The following is a 20,956-nucleotide window of genomic DNA, read 5'->3' on the forward strand; positions in this document are numbered from 1 at the left end:
TATGTTCAAACAGAGACGTAGCTACATTAAGTCTCAAACGTCAGTTAACTCTCCTAAATCACGATCAACCTCAATTCAAAATTCTTTTTACCAATAGCATAAGGACACTGCTGCTCGTCAATCATCCCTGCTGACGTCACTGACCACGCGACTTCATGCGATTCTTCACTTGCACAAACGGCTTCATCTCCTGTGCAGGAAATAGTTTAATCAACGTACCGTTTAATGAACGAACCTCAACAGCTGGCACAACTCAGAAACCTCCTTAATGTACCTTTACGTAGTATTACTAGTTTGGCTAGGGGACTGGAGCCCACACCATCAGCATTTCGCACAAGGCATCTGTAAAATGACAAGTGACTGTCCTTTCTACTTGGTAGAGTTCCTTTAACAGTAAGTGACAGGGAGTCATTCTTGTCGCTCATCAGTTTCTCTGGATTGTCTTCAGCCTTTTCGTACCAAGTGACGTGTAGCCGTGATATGTTACCACTTAACAGATGACAATGAAAAGACACACTGTCCCCTGAGACGAAAGAAATACGTCGTCAAAAGCGCTTTTGCACGACGCCATGTTCGCAGTAGACCTGCTAGTGCACAAAAATAATCACAAGCCATTTAAGATGTTTTTTTTTTTTTTACCAGGGTCTCAATCTTTTAACTTCAAACGCTGTCATTTCTTTTATAGAAACATATTGGTCGTCAAGAACGGTAAATAAACTATTAAATGAAGAGCAACGTCGAATTCGTTTGAACGGAAAGAACAATAATAATAAAGTATTCTAGTTTGTAGCACTTATGATGTGATAATTATCGTCAGATGAAGACTGGCAGGATGCTGTCGAAACGTCGCGATACACATTATAATTATAAGTGACCACATCATGAGACAAACGATAATACTTTATTATTATTACTTTATTATTATGTATTTTATGACGATGAGCAAGCACAACCTTTTTACGAAAGAAGGAACAACACAGATTGGTTAGGAAGTATGGAAAATGGAGTATTTATTCTAATCAGGAATATGGACTTCTCGGATGTTTACGTGTCCCTATGATGACGTACCTTCAAACAATGTTCTTACAAGAGGACTGATATGTACACTTGGAGGTTCAGATACGGCCACGCCTATCGTTTCTTCAAAACTTGTTTTAGAGTTGCTACAAACATAAAAAACGAATACATGCTAAGTAAAAAGTATCATAGTGGCTTGGAAAAATCAGGTAACTCTCGGAAGCGATCAGGGTCAAATCAAATCGTCATGAGGCAATGCTTTTAACCCCTCCTGTGTTTGAAAAGTTAGTTTATCACTAGTTGAAGTTTCGGCTGTTTCTCTCGTGGATGATGATGAAGAATGTGATGAATTGTATATTATTAGGTATGACGCTTCGCCGGTGCGCTTCGCACACTAAGGCTCCGCTATCACACTTATAAAATAAGAAAAGGTATGATGAATCGGAATCCTAGACTGATTTTGGCATCATTAAAAACTGGTTCTTTTCGGCATCTTTACATTTTTCACTATTCAAAGATCGCTTTACTACAAGAGAAGAGCTGTTTGTACCTGACTTTGCATGTGTAGTTTCCTGAATCAGTCTTCTTGGTAAATCTTATGGTCAATACAGAAGAGATGTTGTTGACGTCAAACTTTACGCGATAAGAAGCCTGCAGGGTCATAGAGTCTTTGGTCCAAGAAAAAGATACAGCTGTGAGGTTGACTGCCAAGCAGTAGATTGTCAGTGTCGTATTGGCTGGACCTGTGAAGTTGCTTGTCATGGTCACATTGGTGAGATCTACTCAATTAAAACAAACAAATGAAAAATAAACAATTAAATAAAATATAGACGCAGTGAAAACACATCAGTAACTGAATAACCGAGTATATTAATTAACAAATGGTAAACACCACAGCGTACACTATTGAGTTATGGATGCACGCGGGAAGTTGCTAAGCACGAAAGAAGCGTAAGAGTCGCTCAAGGCGATAGCCGAGAGCGACTCTAGCTTCTTGAGTGTTTAGCAAACCTCCCAAGTGCATCCATAACTCAATAGTGTACGGTGTGGTGTTTACCATTTGTTTTATAACATAACATTGATACATTGTAGCTAAAGAGTTCCCTTTTATTTAACAAATCTTACGTGACCAGAAAAAACAAGCGCGCGCGGATCAGAGCGCGCGCTTTACTTTGGTTATGTTATAATGAATAATAAGCTAAACTTAGATAACAGTTATTCTGAGCCCTGACCGATACACTGGAACGTAAATGGTTATCACTGAATTCAACATCACAGTGCATGTTCACCACATAACGTTCAAGTCCCACGACGTCCTGAGATTTCAGCCAAGCATGTCTTAGGAGTTGAAATCTAGGGAGCTCAATTCCAGAGTAAATATTCTCTCACGCAGCATAGAATACGATTAAGTCATAACTGGTCATAAACTGCTACTCCTTTGAAGTACAAAACGATAATATTAAAAGCCCACTCCTTTTTAAAAGTTAAAATACGAGATGGAGATTTCTATCGCTTGATAGCTGAGGATGGCGAGGCCTGAACACGTACGCAAGTCTTAACCAGGTAAAAGCTCTATCATTCGACTGAGTGTCGTAAGCTAGGTGATCACAACAACCAATAGTAAAATAAGAAAAAAAGGTAAAGTCCATATCACAAGAGTCCAATAAGGGTGGGCGTGGGTTTTTTAGTGAGACAACTCAGAGCGTTATTAAGAAACTCAAATGCAGTCGAGGAGTACATTCGAGAATCGAAATGGCTTTGCGTTTTACGTCTTCCCGTCCGTCACTGATATCTGTATGAATTTTAATCAGGAGGGGGGGTGTAGATGAACTGTTTAATCTGAAAAAAAATATATTTACACATTAAAAATGGCCATACCAGGAGAGCGTATTTTAACAACACTGCTGTATTCGCTCCGCAGACCATTGTACGCGGTGGAACCTAGAAACTCGTATTCTGTTTTGTATTTAAACTTGCTCCTAAAGATCACTTTTCTGGGTGGATTCTTGTATTTTATTAACTCCCAAACAGTTGAACCCTGTTGTCTATATCGCACGTGCAGCTCACGTGGCGGTGCGCCATTACACCAGTAAGCCCACCATGATATGACTACAGACGTGATGTTGATGAAAACGACGTTGAATGTTTTCGGTGGATCTGGTTCTATAAAAAAAGAGAAAAAAGGTAGAAGGAAGTGGTCAGAATTTAGAGAACTACCTTTCTCCGAACGGTTATCTCAAGAGAAATTTGGATCAATGTCAGTGTCCGAGAAAATTTGCACCCGACCCCTCCCCTAACCTGACATTAATCTGACTTATTGCCACTCAACGGATACTAACATTGACCCAAACCTTTTTGAAATAGAGTTCAGTCAGAGCCACCTCTTTAACAAATGGTAAACATCACAGCGTACACTATTGAGTTATGGATGCACGCGGGAGGTTGCTAAGCACGAAAGAAGCGTAAGAGTCGCGCGAGGCGATAGCCGAAAGCGACTCTAGCTTCTTGAGTGCTTAGCAAACCTCCCAAGTGCATCCATAACTCAATAGTGTTCACTGTGGCGTTTACCATTTGTTTTATAACATAACATTGATACACTGTAGCGAGGCGATAGCCGAAAGCGACTCTAGCTTTCTTTTATTTTAGAGTTTCCTTTTATTTAAGAAATCTTACGTGACCAGAAAAAACAAGTGTGCGCGGAAAACTAGTCTTTGCATTTGCTCACGTCAGCAGCATACACCCATGGACAGATGGGGGACGCTGAATTGACCAATCAGAGCCCGCGCTTTACTTTGGTTATATTATAATTTTTCTTTGTAATTTTAAGGTGCCTATCACCACTACCTTCGTCCAATTGTCGTTTTGAAACGACCGAGAAAGGTGAACTTTGACTGGCCGATCAATTCTTGGAGCTACAATGACCTCTAAAGCAAAAATAAGGGTGCTTCGACAGGCGGTTTATACATGACTTAAGTGTTTTGTCAAGATGATGATAGTTAAAAAATTTTCATTAAAGCTTTAGCATCTTACTAGCTCTTTCTTCTAACTTTCATAACCTCTCATCTCCCCCGATTAACTGGTGACCCTCACACATTTCCTTGTAAATCATTTAAGTTAATATGCTATTGCACCAAGAGAACACCAGCTAACTAATAATTGAGTAAAGGCTGATAGTTTCGAAAGAAACTGTTTGGGGCTGCGCCGGTGGGGGTAACGAAATAATTTGGATATATCAACAAAAGTTGAAATGGTAAATTGGCCACCGTAACGATTACAAAAGCTGACGTTTCGAAGGGCTAACGCTCGAAACGTCAGCTTTTGTAATCGTTACCGTGGCCAATTTACCGTTTCAACTTTGTTGATATATCCAAACTAATAATTGAGTCTGTCTCCTCACATAACTTCTTCGCAGGTTGATATGTTGATATTTCAAGGAGAATTTACATGTCAATCCCTTTTAGAAGTTATTAAGTAATACGAATGGGTTCAAAAACCTGAAACAATTGAAGCCACACTCACCACTGACTGCCAACTTAACAGATACTGATCTTTCGCTTCCCAATAAGTTGCGTGGTTCAATCGAGTAGGAACCAGTGTTAAGACAGCTCACGCTCTTTACACGAAGAACAATTTTCCATGTTATTTCGCTGATCCGATGTTGAGAATCTATGGATACATTGTGAGGATAGGGAACCCATAAGGTGAATCCAGTGGGCTTCGGTTCGGCTTTAAATTTGCATGCTAAGGTCACTTGTTGTCCTCTGTGTAAAGCTATCCTCTCTGAATTCTGAACGACCGTATCGTTGACAAAGAGCTGAATCTCGCTTGGTTTAACTCAAGAGGAAAAGAAAAGAGCAAACAAACAAACAAACCTTAATTGCTTTATTTTTAAACGTTTAAATATTACAAAGTTCGATCATCGTAAGTGATAAGAAAATACATCAAATTTCCCCCCCCCCCCCTCATCAAGAGTAACAAAAAAAATATTATCTCAACTTACTGTTTGTCCAAAAAGTAATGGGAGATGCTCGACTTCTTCCGATGAAGTTTTTGGCGAAGATTCTAACGGTATATTTTTCACCTTCAGAGACGTTTACAAGATCGAATACTCCGTCGTCAAAGTAACCAGCAAATGTCCAATTCTCTGACGATTTCTTCTTGTATTCTACCACAAAATGTGCCTTGGGAAGACATTCATACCCAGGTTCCTCCGTCCATCTGATCCGCTTTGAATAACTGTCTATCGTCATTTTTGAAGGTGGTTGAGGCACATCTGTTAAACAGAGAAAAACCGAAAATAAGAAAATTTGCAACTCGATGATGAAATCTTCTTTTCCATCCGATCAGTAGTTGTTATTTTATGTATCTACATTTTTATTGTCAAGATCCTCTTTATCATCGCCTCGATCTTCGTATCGTCTCCATCCCACTTTTTCGTTCTCATCTCGTTCCTAGTCATCATCGCCTCTTTTTTAGTCTTCATCTTTTTAATCCTCGCCGTCGTGCCTCCAACTTTGTCGTTGTCATCGAAATTTACATCTTCACCATTTGGAACTTTATCTTCGACGTGTCAATCTTCGCGGTCATCTTCTCGACTTTTCCCTTCACCATATCAAATTTTGTGGCCATCGTCTCGATCTTCTTCGTTGTCATCTCAATCTTCATCACCATCGCCTCCATTTTTGTCGTAATCGTCTCGATTGTAGTCGTCTCCGATTCATTCTTCTTGGTTCTCGTCCCGATTTTGTCGTCATCGTCTCAATCTTAGCCTTCACTGTTTCGAACTTAGCCGCTGTCGTCTCAATTTTCTTCGACGCCCTCTCGATATTTCGATTGTCGTTTAGTTTACAACCACTTCGCTGTGAGTTATTTCCTCAGTCGTCCAGTCAAATCGACTGTCGCCTCTCTCATGTAATTTAGGGTATTAATTGCACGGAGCTACGTAAATGGACTTAACTAAATCGGGAACTGAAATTGTCCTTTCCATAATCGTCTTGAAGAAAAAGAAATAGCGAGAACCAACAGTTTGAAATTACCTTTTACCTCACCGTGAGGTTTGGCAAACCTTACTCTGCACTCTATTTTATCGATGTGATCCCAAAAAAGAATGGGAGGGAACCACTTAAAATTTCATCTTGAACTACGTTGAATTAATAAGTGTGTGGTCCTCTTCGTATTTTCACCACACGCAACTGAGTGGAATAGCATCTCTGAGACAATCTTTACTCCTCCGAAAAACGAATTGCAGACCAACCCTATTGCAAATTATCTCCCCGTTTTGACTCCTTTTCTACTTACCAAATATGGAAAGAGTAAATTGCCGCTGGACACTGCCAAATTGGTTCGCCGTCACGCAAGTATAATTTCCCGCCAGTTGACAGTTGGTGTCTGTGACTTTCAACACACTCACATTTTTGTCACCTCTCATTTCATTATATATGGTGTAATGGTTGTCTTGTTGGATTGGATTATTATTTCTGTACCAGGTTATGTTAGAAGCATTGTAGACGGCGCAAACTAGTGAAGTTGAGTTTTGTAAAGTGGTAAAGTAATGGACTTTCCTTGGAATAATGGCTGGAGAACCTAAAATATAAATTCAGCGACTGAGGATATAGGTCCCTTTTTAGGAGTTAAACTGTCTTACTTCTAAATCTGTCTCGTGATTCATCACTAAGGCTGCCTGAGTGCTGAAATAAACCACTCGCATGTTGGAGAAAGGCCGTCGATAACAAAGCGCGGAAAACCAATTAGATCACTCCACCCAAAATATAACCACAGTATTAGAAATGATATCGGTAAAGGAGGCCTAGGAGAGGGTGATGGAAACTCGATCAAGAAAGTGTGTCAATAACAAAAATAATATCAAATGACAATAATAGCTCCCTATTGTTATTTTTCTTCCTGAATTCCTGGCTATTTGAGACTATTTTGTGCCAGAGAGAAAATTCATATTCTTATTCGTTAATGGTCTCTTACTGAAAGTTTCCACGGAAATATCGTCGACGAAAATTCCTCCGCTGCCATTAATTTCACCTCGTAAAATAACCTAAAATAAACAATTATCATTACAAAATAAGCAATTATCATTACAAAATAAACAAATATCATTACAAAATAAGCAATCATAATTACAAAATAAACAATTATCATTACAAAATAAGCAATCATCATTACAAAATAAACAATTATCATTACAAAATAAACAATTATCATTACAAATTAAACAATCATCATTACAAAATAAACAATTATCATAACAAAATCAACAATCATTATTACAAAATAAACAATTATCATTACAAAATAAACAATTATCATTACAAAATAAAAATCATCCTTACAAAATAAACAATCATTATTACAAAATAGACAATTATTATTACAAAATAAACAATTATTATTACAAAGTAAACAATCATCATCGCAAAATAAACAATTATCATTACAAAATCAACAATCATTATTACAAAATAAACAATTATCATTACAAAATAAACAATTATCATTACAAAATAAAAAATCATCCTTACAAAATAAACAATTATTATTACAAAATCAACAATTATCATTACAAAATAAACAATAATCATTACACCGATCGCTATCTCTTTGATTTTGAAAAAAAAAGACGAAAGAAACACATCACAGAAACTCAAGAAAATATGCACTCCACTCACCTGGAAAGAACTGTTAACAGGGACTTGCAGATCCCAATATGTCCATAGTCGATTCTGCCGTTGTTTGACGGTAAATACTTCTTTATATTCAGCCGATGTCTGTAGGATAACATATAATGTTTTGTTCGTCCATCCCTCCATGTAATACCACATCGATATCGCCACCTTCTTCCAAAGGACACTCGATTTTGAAAATGGTGGAATGATGACGTCACTGCTAAGTCTACCTTTGCTGGAAACTAGGCCTAGGAATTTCTGGGAACCTGGTAAAGAAATTTTATTTTAGGATAAGACTGGACGATAAGGGATAGGGATGGGCTCCTACCTCCTCCCCCCCCTGTTTACTCACGTTTATCTTCCCCCTCCTCAGAACAAGTTTCTCTCTGTCCTCAACCTTCCACTCACTGAAAGATCCAAGATGGCAGCCAACTTTAAATGAAGAAATCTTGGGAAATCGTCCCCCCATTTTGCCCAAGGAAGATTGTTCAAAATGCTGATAGCGCTATTCCACGATTATAAGCGTACATTGGTTCTAAATTCTCTTGTATGTCTTGTCAATCCTTCGAATATTAGATCTAACGTGTTCTGGTTTTTCATAGACTTTCTAAAGTGCTTTCTAAAGTGCGTTAACGCTTTAACCAAAATTTACAGCAACCTATGTACGGTCATTACATCCTAAACAACCCGAATTTAGAGTTTAAGATGACAAGAGTACTTCAGTTCTTTCAAAAGCTGAAGCCAAAGATAATACCTGCGCAAGAGTTCGTAGTATGATCATGACGTAAAGAACCATATCTTTTGACAATCTTCCAATAACTATTATTGAGGGGCGAATCTAGCCATTGACAAGAACTGTTGTCAAAACTGCAGTAGAAACCAGCAGGTTCGATGCAAGTGAAGTTGCGGGAATCGTTGCTAATATCCTCACACCACTGGTTTGATGAACAGGGAACCAAGAGGCAGCGCGTTGTGAGTGGAGATGAAAGTTCTGGCAAAATATGGGCAATACAGTTGTCAAACCTCACAGAAAGATTGTGAATTAATCAAACAATTTCACTTAACATAATTAATTTTCACTCGAATAGTCACAATTACAACCAGGATTCAATCCTGGCTAATCCTTTAATGATTTTGTTTCAGCGAGAGGCAAACAACTTACTCTTTTTATACACGTCTCCTACTTCCTCAATGGACAATGCGCGCGTCCATAAGGCGAGGTCGCTCATTCGTAGAGTAGAAAACGCTCCTTGACCTTGGTTTCCTCCAACAGACAACTTAGTTGAGTTTCCAAAGGGGCTAGCATCCTCTCGAATCAGCGCCGAAGAAGCGGAAGACACACGCACTTGGTGACCATTTTCATAATAATGCAATTCTAAACGACGAAGAAGATGGGTAAAAAATATCAAGATAAACAGAAATGCAGATGGAACGAAGAAATCAAAGTTATTTAAAATGTTACCTACTTTAAACCCTTACACAACTTATTGTGGGAACATTTTCAGCACGGGTATTACTAAAACTTAAAAGGTGTCAAGATAAGAAAAAGAAAACCAGTATGCCCACAAACGCCTGTAGGATCTTTGTATAGGACTATACTTCTCCGTCATCTTATTAAAATAGCATCAAATTGGACGGTTCATACAATTATCGATCATAATCATTAGTGACAGCTCTGTTAGTCGAACCATTACTTACTTCGGTGATTCCAAGTTATTGCCAGATGGAACCATCCCATGGGAAAACAGCTTCTTTTAATATTCCAAATACTGGAGCCCGCTTTCAACCTTATAAAAATATTCTTGTAGTCTTTAACATGCACAGACAGTAACGTGATGTTTTTGTTGATAAGTGTTATCACTTGACGCCCGTCAGTAAACTGAAGCCAGAACGACATGGAAATACCTTCGTGGCACTTGCTTAGGTCTTCGAGGCAACGGTTATTAACCTGGCCTAAAAAAAAATGTTAAGATTAAGCAAGGTGCTCACATGAGGTCGTGGAGGAACGAATAAGACATAAATAGAGAGATAAATCAATCAATAATAAATACTACAGATAACTCAGTGTTCAGCTATTTACCGAGGTCAACCCAACCACCTCCTGCCTTCATCATATCGAGAACATTTCCCATCTGTGCATCTCTAACCACTTTAGCTGCACCTGAGGTTGAAAATATAAGAAACTAAGCAACAGTTTAATTAAACTTATGGTTACGATTATGGCCACCAGTTCTGAGAGGAACAATATCACAACTCTTTTACTTGCTTAAATATGTTTTTTTTTTTTTTTAACGAAGAAGCGTAAACGTTTTGTTGCCATAATCACGACTTCTAAAAGAAAGATGGGGAACTGCACTCTTTTAGGCGATTTTCAGTAGAGCGCTGAAAGTAATCTGGCTTTTGCTTCACTTCACTCTGTGATTGGCCCAAGAAATCTAGCGTCACCCTCTCAACCAATTAGATGCAAAACAAAAAACAATTACGAATCAGATCTCTTGTGTTTTCCCGCAACATGGCACTCTTACTCTTATTTTGGATTGTTATTGGTTGCTTAAAATATTTCTATTTTTCTGATCGGCTGCTGATATTAGTTCGGTTCTGGTAATGGGAAACTCAATCGAAATGACATCGATTGATATCTCTGATTCTGATTTAAAGACATATAAAGCCTGACGGAGGAAATGCCACGATTTAAGTTCTTACCTTTCATACCAAGATGTAGTCGATTAAAGGGCCAGTGGAAGACAGTTGAATAATTAAGAGCTGTAGATTAAGAACAAAGGATTTATGAGTTATGCTCTTAAGGTTTACACCTTCATTTGTTCACGAGAGAACTAAATATTCTGATGAATCCACCCGAAATTTATGTGAAAAGAGAAAGCAAGTGTTTACTGAGACTGCTTTCATTGAGCAAAATTGATACAAATTTGCAACCGCGCTAAAGGAGCACTCTGTCTTGTAATCTTACAAACTTTTATTCAGGAACGTATTTTTTGAGCTGAGAAAATGCCATTTCATATTTTTCATATCGATTTGGACTGTGTATAATGTGAGTTGCCTTTACGTGTTATTTTCAGCTCACAGTTCTAAGGGTTTACACTTTCTTACCTTAGTATTTCCATAATTTTGACTGCAATGTCGGGTCTATTCAATCATATCCAAGTTTCGTAAAAGACACACTGCGATAAGGTGAAACAGTGAAGAAATAGACAGCCTAGGCGAAACTTAGCAGTACATACCAGGTGTGACTGTAAGCATTACACCACTAAAGCGTGACTTCGAGCAATACAAACAAAGCGCGGCATAGAGCGTGACTTCGAGCAATACAAACCAAGCGTGACTCTTAGCATTACATGTCGAGCGTGACTGTAAACCATACCAGGTGTGAATTTAAGCATTACTAACCCGAAGTGACTTCCAACTCACAAAAATGACCAGTGTGACTATCTCCGTCACAAGAGCACTTGTTACTTATACACCTTGCACCGTTCAGGCAAACTTTCGAATTACGACACGATGTTATCTCCCGGCAATCAGGTCCAGAAAATCCGTGACGACATTTACAGAAAAAGACACCGTTCAGGTAAGGATCTCTTCGGCACACGCCGCCATTTAAACAGTAACCATTCGCGTGACATGGAGCTTTCTTTTCACAGAAAACCCCCTCAAAGCGACCATCGCTAACTGAGTACTGGTTACAGTTGCAAAAACTTGTGTTAGTCCACCGGTCCAGCTCACATGTGCCGTTGTTTTGGCAAGGGAAATTTTTATCGCACTGACGTTTATTTTCGCATTTTGGGCCGTAATACCCATTAGCACAAAAACAACTTTGATTTAAGCAGCTTCCTCCATTTTGACATTGCTCGTGAGAGAAACATAACGCCCGAGCTCTTGACGATGGGGAATTTGCTGTACCTGAAAAAGGTAAGAAAAAATGGATGAGTCTTGCAGTTTTATGACTTGGACCTTTATTTCACGTCGGATGAATTTGCAATCGGCTATTCCTGAGTCAGTAAGCTAGTGAGCCCGCGGTCATCCAGCGAACTATCCAGCCTGCTGGTCATCAGTCAGTTACTCTGTCAATTTTCCAGTTAGTCGGTTTGCCAGTGAGAGCCAGTCAATCTGTTCGATGATCAGTTCCGACACTTGATACCAGCTCACAATACAATATAATCACACAATCAGTAACCCTTGTGGATGTCATTGTGATACTAACCAGTTTGGACGAGAGCCGCAAACAAAATGAACCAAAGGTTACGATTGATGTTTTGCACCATGAATGTCCTGCAAGAAAGAGAAAACATCCCTGAATTTTACACAGGGAGAGACCGACTCAGATACATTTGCAACTTTTTGTAGATGTCCATGATTCAAGGTTTCGTGGACCTACATAGCAGGCTGATCACTTGTCACCCGTCTTCATCGAAGCAAATTTTAAACTACTCTGCTTGAGTGAGAAATGGGTTTGGATCAGGATCTGAAGGCGATACATTTGAAATACATTCAGTTTACACCTCCTTATTAACAGTAACGAGTGCATTACCAGTAAGGTTCATATCATTTGTTCTATTTTACAACTGCACCAGTTTTTTTATTATTCCAAGATCAGAACGAGTTTTCTTTGCTTTAAACACTGATTTTACAAACTCCCCCAAAGAAAATTCAAAATGATTTACGTTACGATTAGTCGCACACTGAAGGATAAGCGACTGTGAAAATACAAGCTCTTACCTTTGAAAAGGAATCGATCTTTACTCGGTTTAGAAACACAATTTTAGTGACGGAAATTAACCATGAAACCCAAACAGCAGAACAAACATGAGAGACAGAAGTTTGCAGATCTCGTATTGACCTATGAAAGGTAGTTATAACAGTACCTACGTCATTCGAATTATTTTCCAGTCGATGAAGATCGTTGTTTGATATTGGAACACTAAAAAGGTATCTTTAAAAAATGTACAGACAAAGGTCTGATTATTAGAAAGCTAATCGCCGAGTGCTGATTTGCTTTGCATTGAAAGCAATAAAAGTAAAAGCTCTTACCTGTGATGAGGAATCGATTTTTACTTGGAAGTTTTGAAACACAATATTAGTCACGGAAATTAACCATAAAATCCAAACAGCAGAACTAACAACAGAGACAAAAGTTTGCAGATCTTGTATTGACCTATGAAAGGTAGTTACAACAGCACCTACGCCATTCCAATTACTTGCCCGTAGATAAAGATTGTTGCTTCAAACTAGAATACTGAAACAGTATCTTTAAAAAATGTACAGATAAAGGTCTGATTATTAGAAAGCTAATCGCCGAGTGCTGATTTGCTTTGCATTGAAAGCAATAAAAGTAAAAGCTCTTACCTGTGACGAGGAATCGATCTTTACTTGGAAGTTTTGAAACACAATATTAGTCACGGAAATTAACCATAAAATCCAAACAGCAGAACTAACAAGAGAGACAGAAGTTTGCAGATCTTGTATTGACCTATGAAAGGTAGTTACAACAGCACCTACGCCATTCCAATTACTTGCCAGTAGATAAAGATCGTTGCTTCAAACTAGAACACTGAAACAGTATCTTTAAAAAATGTATAGATAAAGGTCTGACTATTGTAAAGCCAATCGCCGAGTGTTGATTGACTTTACATTGTGTTGGTTTGAAATGAGAATTGGTAAAAGTGACAGTTTGCGTGAGTTGAGCTCTGGTCCAGCAGATGTTCCATTTAGCATTTGTACACCAGATCAAAGATGCCTTTTTATAAATACATGGGTGTGAATTCAACTTTTGCTCTTCTATGTTATTTTTTGAAACTTTAGACAGCAAATGGTAAGGATAGTATCAAAAAAAAAAACAAACAACAACAACAACAACTAACCCTAACCCAGGGACTACCGTAGTTCCATGAGGACATCGTTGAGCGAGTAACGATTTTGTATCACAAATTAAAGCGTTTTTCATTTGTTTGCTTCAAAGACGTTTGATTTAACCATCGACAGCTGTACAATTTGAAACCTTTTCCGCTATTCAGGACGGTCCGAAACATTGTTATCGATGAGATAATTGAAAAATTAAAAGCTTTTCATTCAAAGCTGGAGAAAGTGGAAATACTCACAAAGAATATACTCCTTGTCAGAGATATCTTTAAGTCAACTCGCCTCACAATCTTCAGATCTGCGTGTAATCATTCTTCTCACTAAGTAGATAACACTTTCTCTATTCTGGCAATTAGATCATTGTTTCAGGTAGTCAGTGGAATCTCATCTCGACCAATGGCAAGGCGTGTACAAGGAAAGCGTTAATCTAAAAGGTTTGTCGGAAAGTAAATAACAAATATCAGGTCGTGAGATAAAAATTCCCCTCATCCGGGAGTTCGCCCACAATTTGTCAATCACTGTTCATTTGCTGAGTCAGAGGCATACACGCGACGAACCAGAAAAGACATTTTAATGATTCTCAAGAGGGGATTGTCAGGATGGAATTTGTTTCACAAACTGGTTGTAATTACTCAAAGGGAGGAGGGATCTAAATGTTATTTATTTATTTTAAATTTTCCCCTTCTTACATCCTTGATGGTGTGAATTGACTCCTTTCAAATACGCAGTTGAAAATTTAAATTTCAAACAGACTGCAACTACCCTTTTTCCCCCTTTTTTCTCCAACTTCAGTATGGATCAAGCATCGTCAATGATTTCAGTGGAAATAATACAATTCATCTTAATGTGGAGTTATCTCATGAAAGATCAGTCCCTGCATTTAATTTTTTTATGTTCTTGTCAAGTACCAAATTTTGTCTGATTATAACAGCACGATGTATATTTTGCACACCAAATTAAAAATAGCAGGACGAAGTTCCCATCGACACTTGCACAACAGGAGCACCTATTTTTTTCATCATTTTCACATCGCACGGATGGCGCGGGATGATGTATGGTTATATAACTGAATAAAGGCTGATAGTTTCGAAAGAAACTGTTTGGGGCTGCGTCGGTGGGGGCAACGAAATAATTTGGATATATCAACAAAGTTGAAATGGTGGAAACGATGTTCCCACTAATAACGTAGCTCCATAGACGGCTTTCAAAAATGGCGGCACAGTGCGACCGGAGTTGGAAAACTGGTAACGAGTGCATCGAAACGAGGCATCAAAGGCCTGATCAAAACAAATATCTTTCACGTGTAGCGCGATCAACTTGTCAAAGTTTGGAAGTTTTATTAGTACATCCTTCATAACGCTTCGAATTTGAAAAAATCCATGCTGAAAAACTGAATCACAATGTGAACAACTCAAGATTTCGATTGATTGGGAAATGGTGATTATTTCAGGGCAAATTTTTTCGTCGAAACAATGCCTACGCACTGCTGTGTTCCCGGCTGCACCAAGAAAGGCTATCTTGAAGAGGGTAAAAAAATTTCTTATTTTATTTTCCCTACTGATAAATCTCTACGAAAACAGTGGAGTCATGCAATCAGGAGAGATGAAGGGAAAAACTTTCAGATAAGTAAATCCACTAAGGTATGCTCGAGGCATTTTAAAACGGAGGACTTTCAGAGATCGCTAGGTGGAAGTAAGATAAATCTCAAACCTGGAGTCGTTCCTTCAGTATTTTCGTGGCGCACGTCTCCTCGTAAACGAAAGCCCCCGCCATTCAGACATTTAGTAGCAACAGGTTTTGACGATATCTCAGAGGCTGTTAGCGAGAATGAAGATAATTTGGAATCGATTGAACAGCCACCATACCAAGAAATATCAACTCAAACGGACGAGACTTCGGTCATTGAAAATACAACTCAGACTGAAGACAAAGTATTCGAAGACAAAGAATCTCAAACAGAACATAACGATTTAATTGGAATAATGGAAAAAGAGATTGCTGGTTTGAAAGCCGAGATTGATAAACTTATGAAACAGACTGATGCACTGAAAGCTAAACTATTCAATGTTGATAGATTTCGTTCCAACTCATCGTCGATCAGCTTTTACACCGGATTTCCTGACTTTGAGGTGTTTAAAACAGTATTTGACTTCCTTGATCCTGGCGAATATGGTCAAAACATTAGGTACTGGACATCTTTAAATACCAAGGAACCTTTACTTGATATTTACGACAACGAACACTACAGTAAATCAGAAAAAGGACGACCAAGAGCTCTTAAGGCAATTGATGAGTTTTTCTTAGTGATGTGTCGTCTAAGACAAGGCTTTGCTGAAGAGCACCTGAGTAATCTGTTCCATATTTCATTATCAACAGTAAGCCGAGTTGTTATATCCTGGGTCAATTTTATGTACCTTAAATTTGCTCAGATTAATATATGGCCCTCAAGAACAGTAATTGACAACACCATGCCAGAAGCTTTTAAAGCAAAATACTCAGCAACAAGGGTTATTATTGACTGCACTTAGGTACGATGCCAAATGCCAAGCAGTTTACAGCTTAATGGGGAACTATTTAGCAATTACAAAAATCACACAACACTGAAAGGTTTAATTGGCATCTCACCAGGCGGTGCAATGATTTTTGTGAGTGAGCTTTACACTGGCTCAATATCTGACAGAGAAATTGTTGTTCGCAGTGGCTTTCTGGACTTGCCATTTGATGACAAAGATCTTGTTATGGCCGATAAAGGATTTACCATTGATGACCTAATGTTACCTCAAGGTGTGCATGTGAAACTGCCTCCATTTCTTGGTGGTTCAGACCAGATGGCTGCAGAAGATGTTGTGGCAACACAAGAAAATGCCAGTCTTCGCATCCACGTTGAGCGGGCAATTAACAAGATTAAGAACTTTCACATATGGGATGGTGTTGTCCCTCTTCACCAGATTGGCCTGGCAAATCAAATGTGGGCTGTTTGTGCATTTCTGTGCAATATACAACCCAACATCATTTCAGTTTAACAAAATAAATCATTGAAGCACCTTAAAATTACATTTTAAAAGGAATAATTACAGTTTCTAATATAACAAAATTATTTTAAACATTGTTACAATTTACAAATTTAATAATGATAATAAAATATTTATTATAAATAACTGCAACCATTTGTTTCAAATTTAATTCATTTAAATCACTATATGGTACAATATTTCTGCTATTATGTAACCATATAGTTATAACCTAGTTATATACAACTCAGTGTAAAGAGATTTAAGTCACAAGTTGCTGGTTAATGTTAAAACTACTCACTCATTAGAAGTATTTTCATTTACTTCACTGTTGTTGTTTGTAGATGCTTCTTCAATAGCATACTTAATAAAGTTGTTAAAATAATATGATGTGAGTTCCTGTCTTAATTTGTTCCAAAAATCTGCATCAAAAGCCACTCTTTGTATATATATGCCTTTTCTTGTGTAGAGTATAAAATCACACCATCTACAGCCTGTAACACCCATCTGCCCTTGTACTTGTGCATAGTATTCATGATTTTTCTTTAGTTGGCAGGTATCTGTGCCTGTTTTTTCCATACAAAACTTTGGATCAGAGCAAGCATCAATTGGAGCTACATTGGCTACCTTATAAGGGCATTTCACTTCAGCTAGACCAAAAGTTTCTAAACAGCCAGGATCAATAACTTTTGCATCAGGACTGGCACCAAGAATAGGGTGAGATTTCGAAATTACAAATCCAGAGGGAAAAACTTTAACTGGGGTTCTAGCATTTTTCATGTATTTTTGATACTCTATTAATGCGACCGGCTCAAAATTTCTTCCATGCTCTACAGCTCTGTTGGAAAACTTCTTTGGATGTATCAATGTTTCTGCCAATGTATTATGATTTCTTTTTCTGTGGCTGATCAGATGAAATTTAGATGCAGTAAAACGATGACATCGCTGTTTGTTCCATTCCTCACAATCAGCCTGGGCCCTGGTGTTAACTTCAATGTCATTGATTTCATTTTCATCCTTTGTAAGGGATGTGATAAATTGTTGTTCTTCAGTGGAAAGTGTATCTGGAATATTCATATGTTCCTCTTCAATGTGGGGAAACCTTGGAAATTGTTCACAATTGAGTGCTTCAATCCTACGTGGCACTGAACTCAAGTCAGCTTTGGCTGAAAAATTAGATTCAGTAAATAAAAGCTGATAGGATCCAAAGGAACCTATTGGGCATTTACCAAATTTGGTGTCCACCATGTTGTGTTGTCTAGTATCTGATGCCATTTGAGATAGTCCCATGTTTGCATAAATTTTACTCAAATCTTGCTTGAATTGTTCAATTTTTTCTTCATGACATACTGCACTTATCCTTGCTTCATAAAGAAGTGACTTCACTCCTCCATCTTTAGAAGTTCTAGTAGAACTAGTTTCGCATTTAGTTTTATTTACTATCACACTGGAGATGGGCTGTGGTGAAATGTTAGAGCCTCCTCCCTTTCTGTGCCATTTTTGTAGTTCTGAAGTACAAGCTAGACCTTCAGTCTCATCTTTATCTTTACAAAGATCCTTCGTCGACTTACAGTCATACAAAGTATACTTGCAAAGTTTTAGCATTAAAGCTAAGATGTGATTGCAATATCCAACGGTGCCAGCGACACAACTACAAAATGCATGCAACACTTTACCAGATATAATGCATATTGCAAGCTTAAGGTCATGAGGGGCATCACTCTTTTTAAAACTGTGAGAGCATTTGGCTTTAAAATAGAACCCTCGTTGATCACTTGTTGTTATAATTTCGTGAAGATACTCATCTTGAAGAAAAGTCTGTGCTTTCCTCAAGTTGGTTGGAACGCTTGTGCTCTCTTTGTTCGCGATTTTTTTACCAGAATTTACAATGTGCTCGTCCATTTCAGCCTTTGTAAACAGTGGCATTTTCTCTAGAGAAGTACCCCAGTTTTCTTCAGGATATTTTACCGATCGTACTCGAGGCTCGTTGGAACAATTACTAGAAGTAGACTTGGTCAAAGAAAGTTTTCTTCGCGTGTACAGTTGATTTGGATCGGGATCCACGATTTGTTTGTCTTTACCATTCTTGATGAATTCTTCGACTCTGTAAAAAATATTGAACTGTTTTGATTGAACTTACATCAACTACATTGAAGAGTGAAGCTAGAACTTGATTTTCAGGAGGCAGGCATACTAGTTCACTGATCGACCTCTTCGTGTATCTTACCTTTTCACAAGTTCTGCTTTTGTTTTAAGTCCTTTCCCAGAGTCTCCTCTACATTTCAACCAAAATTTTAGTTCATCGTTTTTTAATTCTGAAGCATTTCGACCTTTTAGGGAGGCACCAGGAATGTCATCTTCGCTTAAGCTGATATTAGATGTCATTTCTCAGTATTTTCACGATGGAAAGAAGATAAAAAGACACAAAAAACAGTAATAATTACAGCCACGCTGAAGAGAACGCTGTTGTTTGGCCTTTGATGCCTCACTTCCATGTTTCTCGTCTCCAGTCCTCCAGCGAACAAGCGTACTGTACCGCCATTTTTGAAAGCCGTGTATTTTCTGCCTTTAAAAGCACACACAACCCACAATTCCTCTATTCGCTCCGACGAAGGGCTAACGCTCGAAACGTCAGCTTTTGTAATCGTTACGGTGGCCAATTTACCATTTCAACTTTGTTGATATATCCAAATTATTTGGTTATATGACTGTTTTCTTTTCTTTTTCATGTTAGATGAAAAATGTCAGTTTATGACAGGCGGCACAATTATTATTCATACCCTAACTGGCGTCCGCCTCCCATGCTCCGATGTCAGACATAATTACATCTGCATCTCCATTCATTTTTAATGTACCTGGTAAAACATGGAAGGTAATCAGCCAATGGACGTTTCGTTAAAATAAATTCATCGACGGATCCCGCATCAGTTTATATCACGGCCGTTGGTTTGGTCTCGTCACGCTTTCGAGACGAAATCAAACGACGCCGGGCCGGCAGCAAATAAGATCAATACTGCGTTATTTGTTGAGTAGTCCGGTAGTAAATTTCCTTCCATCAAGAAATCCGTTTGTAAAATTTTAGATGGTTACTGTTAATTTAAACACCGAGTCTTATGCTGATTGTCAGATTGGAATTTCACAGCAGTTTTTTCAGACCTTAGACGCAGCCTCCTTCTGAGAATACCAAACAATAAACAACCTTCACGTCTCAGTTCTTATACGAAAACGTCGGCTGAAATTCTCCAAAGAAGCTCCATCTGCACTTGACACAATCATTGCCGATGATTCAGCCAGTCAGAGTCAAGGATCCAGATCTCGTTATTTGCCCACAATTCCAAAACCCTCTTAAAAGTTTCACCATAGATAGAGCATGCGCAGTAGGGATATACACAAACAGCCCCACACCCCATTTCATCACCTGCACCGTTTTGCCAGACACAAGCGATCTAGGCGGTTTGTTACTAGGTTACTTCCAAGTGAGTATTTACAGCACTTTGTTAGTAGTCTGTCTCTCTTTAATAGTTTTGACTTACATGATAACAAACTCTGGACTGAAAAGTGGCAGCATGAAACACTTACTGACATATCATATAATTTATTTACCGCGTCGAGGGCAAGCATATGTGCGTGCAACAACGTTTATGTTTCCGTGAGAGAATTAATTTTAGATGAGTCTCTCCCACGAAGATTCAAATTGTTTTCGATGTCCACGCAAGGAACAAATGTGAAAAGCTGAAGATAAACGGTTAGCAGTTAATCACCAAATCCTTTTATAAATCATTAAAACTGACACAGCTATTAGGGAAAGGTTTAAATTAAAATAACTTTTTCTCGTTGAAAAAAAAAACAAACAACATTTTAGCAGGTAAAGTAAGGAACATGAACCCTTAATCTAAGTGATGGGGATCCTGACAGCAAATCAACAGCTTTTGCCTTTTCCCTTCAGCTATTTTTTACCGTAACGAACGATCTTATTCATTAGAGTGTTGCATTTTTTCTTCAGCAACATAAAAAATTTCCTGTTCACTCTCTCGAAAATCACCTTCTGCGTGAAAACAGAAAGACAAAACGAGATTATCGACCATAAAGATTGCACGCCCCTCTGTAATGAGCAGTTACACCAAAATAAGGATATCCTCTTTTGCCATGAATAAGTGATGTTCTTATCTATTTTATTTTTTTTTTCGCTTTTGTTACCTTTTTAAAGGAAGGAAGGAAACTTAAGCTAAATCTATGGAAATTTTCATCGTTTTCCGTGAACGCCACCTTAAGTCTTCCTTTCACTGAACTCCCTAAACATCACAATGATCAGATCGAGAGCCACGATGAAAATTTTATGATTCCGAAAAGAGGCAGAGAACTCTAAGAAAATCTCCACCTCCA

At 38.2% G+C, this 20,956-nt stretch overlaps 3 protein-coding genes across 6 annotated transcripts in view; 1 reads left to right on the forward strand and 2 right to left on the reverse strand.

Moving 5' to 3' along the window:
* Window positions 1–19,440, reverse strand: part of LOC111336573 (uncharacterized) — a 30,260-nt gene extending 10,820 nt beyond the window's left edge. The window contains exons 1-19 of one of the 4 annotated variants that reach the window (XM_022942692.2): window positions 19,354–19,436; window positions 12,423–13,989; window positions 11,908–11,975; window positions 11,097–11,606; window positions 10,395–10,454; window positions 9,772–9,852; window positions 9,390–9,644; window positions 8,854–9,066; window positions 8,446–8,682; window positions 7,695–7,957; window positions 6,994–7,063; window positions 6,316–6,600; window positions 5,018–5,290; window positions 4,537–4,851; window positions 2,896–3,180; window positions 1,568–1,796; window positions 1,069–1,163; window positions 275–523; window positions 92–190 (exon numbers count right to left, since the gene is read on the reverse strand). In XM_022942692.2, coding sequence (XP_022798427.2) covers window positions 92–190; window positions 275–523; window positions 1,069–1,163; window positions 1,568–1,796; window positions 2,896–3,180; window positions 4,537–4,851; window positions 5,018–5,290; window positions 6,316–6,600; window positions 6,994–7,063; window positions 7,695–7,957; window positions 8,446–8,682; window positions 8,854–9,066; window positions 9,390–9,644; window positions 9,772–9,852; window positions 10,395–10,454; window positions 11,097–11,606; window positions 11,908–11,968 — 3,580 coding nt within the window. In that variant the 5' untranslated portion in view covers window positions 11,969–11,975; window positions 12,423–13,989; window positions 19,354–19,436. Of the gene's footprint in view, window positions 1–91; window positions 191–274; window positions 524–1,068; window positions 1,164–1,567; window positions 1,797–2,895; window positions 3,181–4,536; window positions 4,852–5,017; window positions 5,291–6,315; window positions 6,601–6,993; window positions 7,064–7,694; window positions 7,958–8,445; window positions 8,683–8,853; window positions 9,067–9,389; window positions 9,645–9,771; window positions 9,853–10,394; window positions 10,455–11,096; window positions 11,607–11,907; window positions 13,990–19,353 lie in introns of all 4 variants that reach the window. The other 3 variants (XM_022942691.2, XM_022942693.2, XM_022942694.2) reach the window with 3 other exon arrangements.
* LOC148717317 (uncharacterized) lies at window positions 15,035–16,090 on the forward strand. The gene has a single exon (XM_088743660.1). The coding sequence runs from the start codon at window positions 15,035–15,037 to the stop codon at window positions 16,088–16,090; it is 1,056 nt and encodes a 351-aa protein (XP_088599786.1).
* Window positions 16,153–19,127, reverse strand: LOC111339906 (uncharacterized). The gene is made up of 2 exons (XM_022946640.2): window positions 18,801–19,127; window positions 16,153–18,677 (listed from the first exon to the last, which is right to left on the reverse strand). The coding sequence occupies exons 1-2, from the start codon at window positions 18,956–18,958 to the stop codon at window positions 16,871–16,873; spliced, it is 1,965 nt and encodes a 654-aa protein (XP_022802375.2). The 5' UTR covers window positions 18,959–19,127; the 3' UTR covers window positions 16,153–16,870.
* Window positions 19,441–20,956: the final 1,516 nt, after the last annotated feature.

Source organism: Stylophora pistillata, chromosome 13 (genome assembly GCF_964205215.1).
Source record: "Stylophora pistillata chromosome 13, jaStyPist1.2, whole genome shotgun sequence".
Lineage (NCBI taxonomy): Eukaryota > Metazoa > Cnidaria > Anthozoa > Scleractinia > Pocilloporidae > Stylophora > Stylophora pistillata.

What these genes read in the sequence shown, in the direction of transcription:
- LOC111339906 (XM_022946640.2), bottom strand. Translation starts at nt 18,958, where the DNA reads ATGACATCTAATATCAGCTTAAGCGAAGATGACATTCCTGGTGCCTCC. An exon ending in AAAGCAGAACTTGTGAAAAG is followed by an intron (nt 18,678 to 18,800) that starts GTAAGATACACG and finishes TATTTTTTACAG; the next exon opens with AGTCGAAGAATTCATCAAGA.
- LOC148717317 (XM_088743660.1), top strand. Translation starts at nt 15,035, where the DNA reads ATGCCTACGCACTGCTGTGTTCCCGGCTGCACCAAGAAAGGCTATCTT.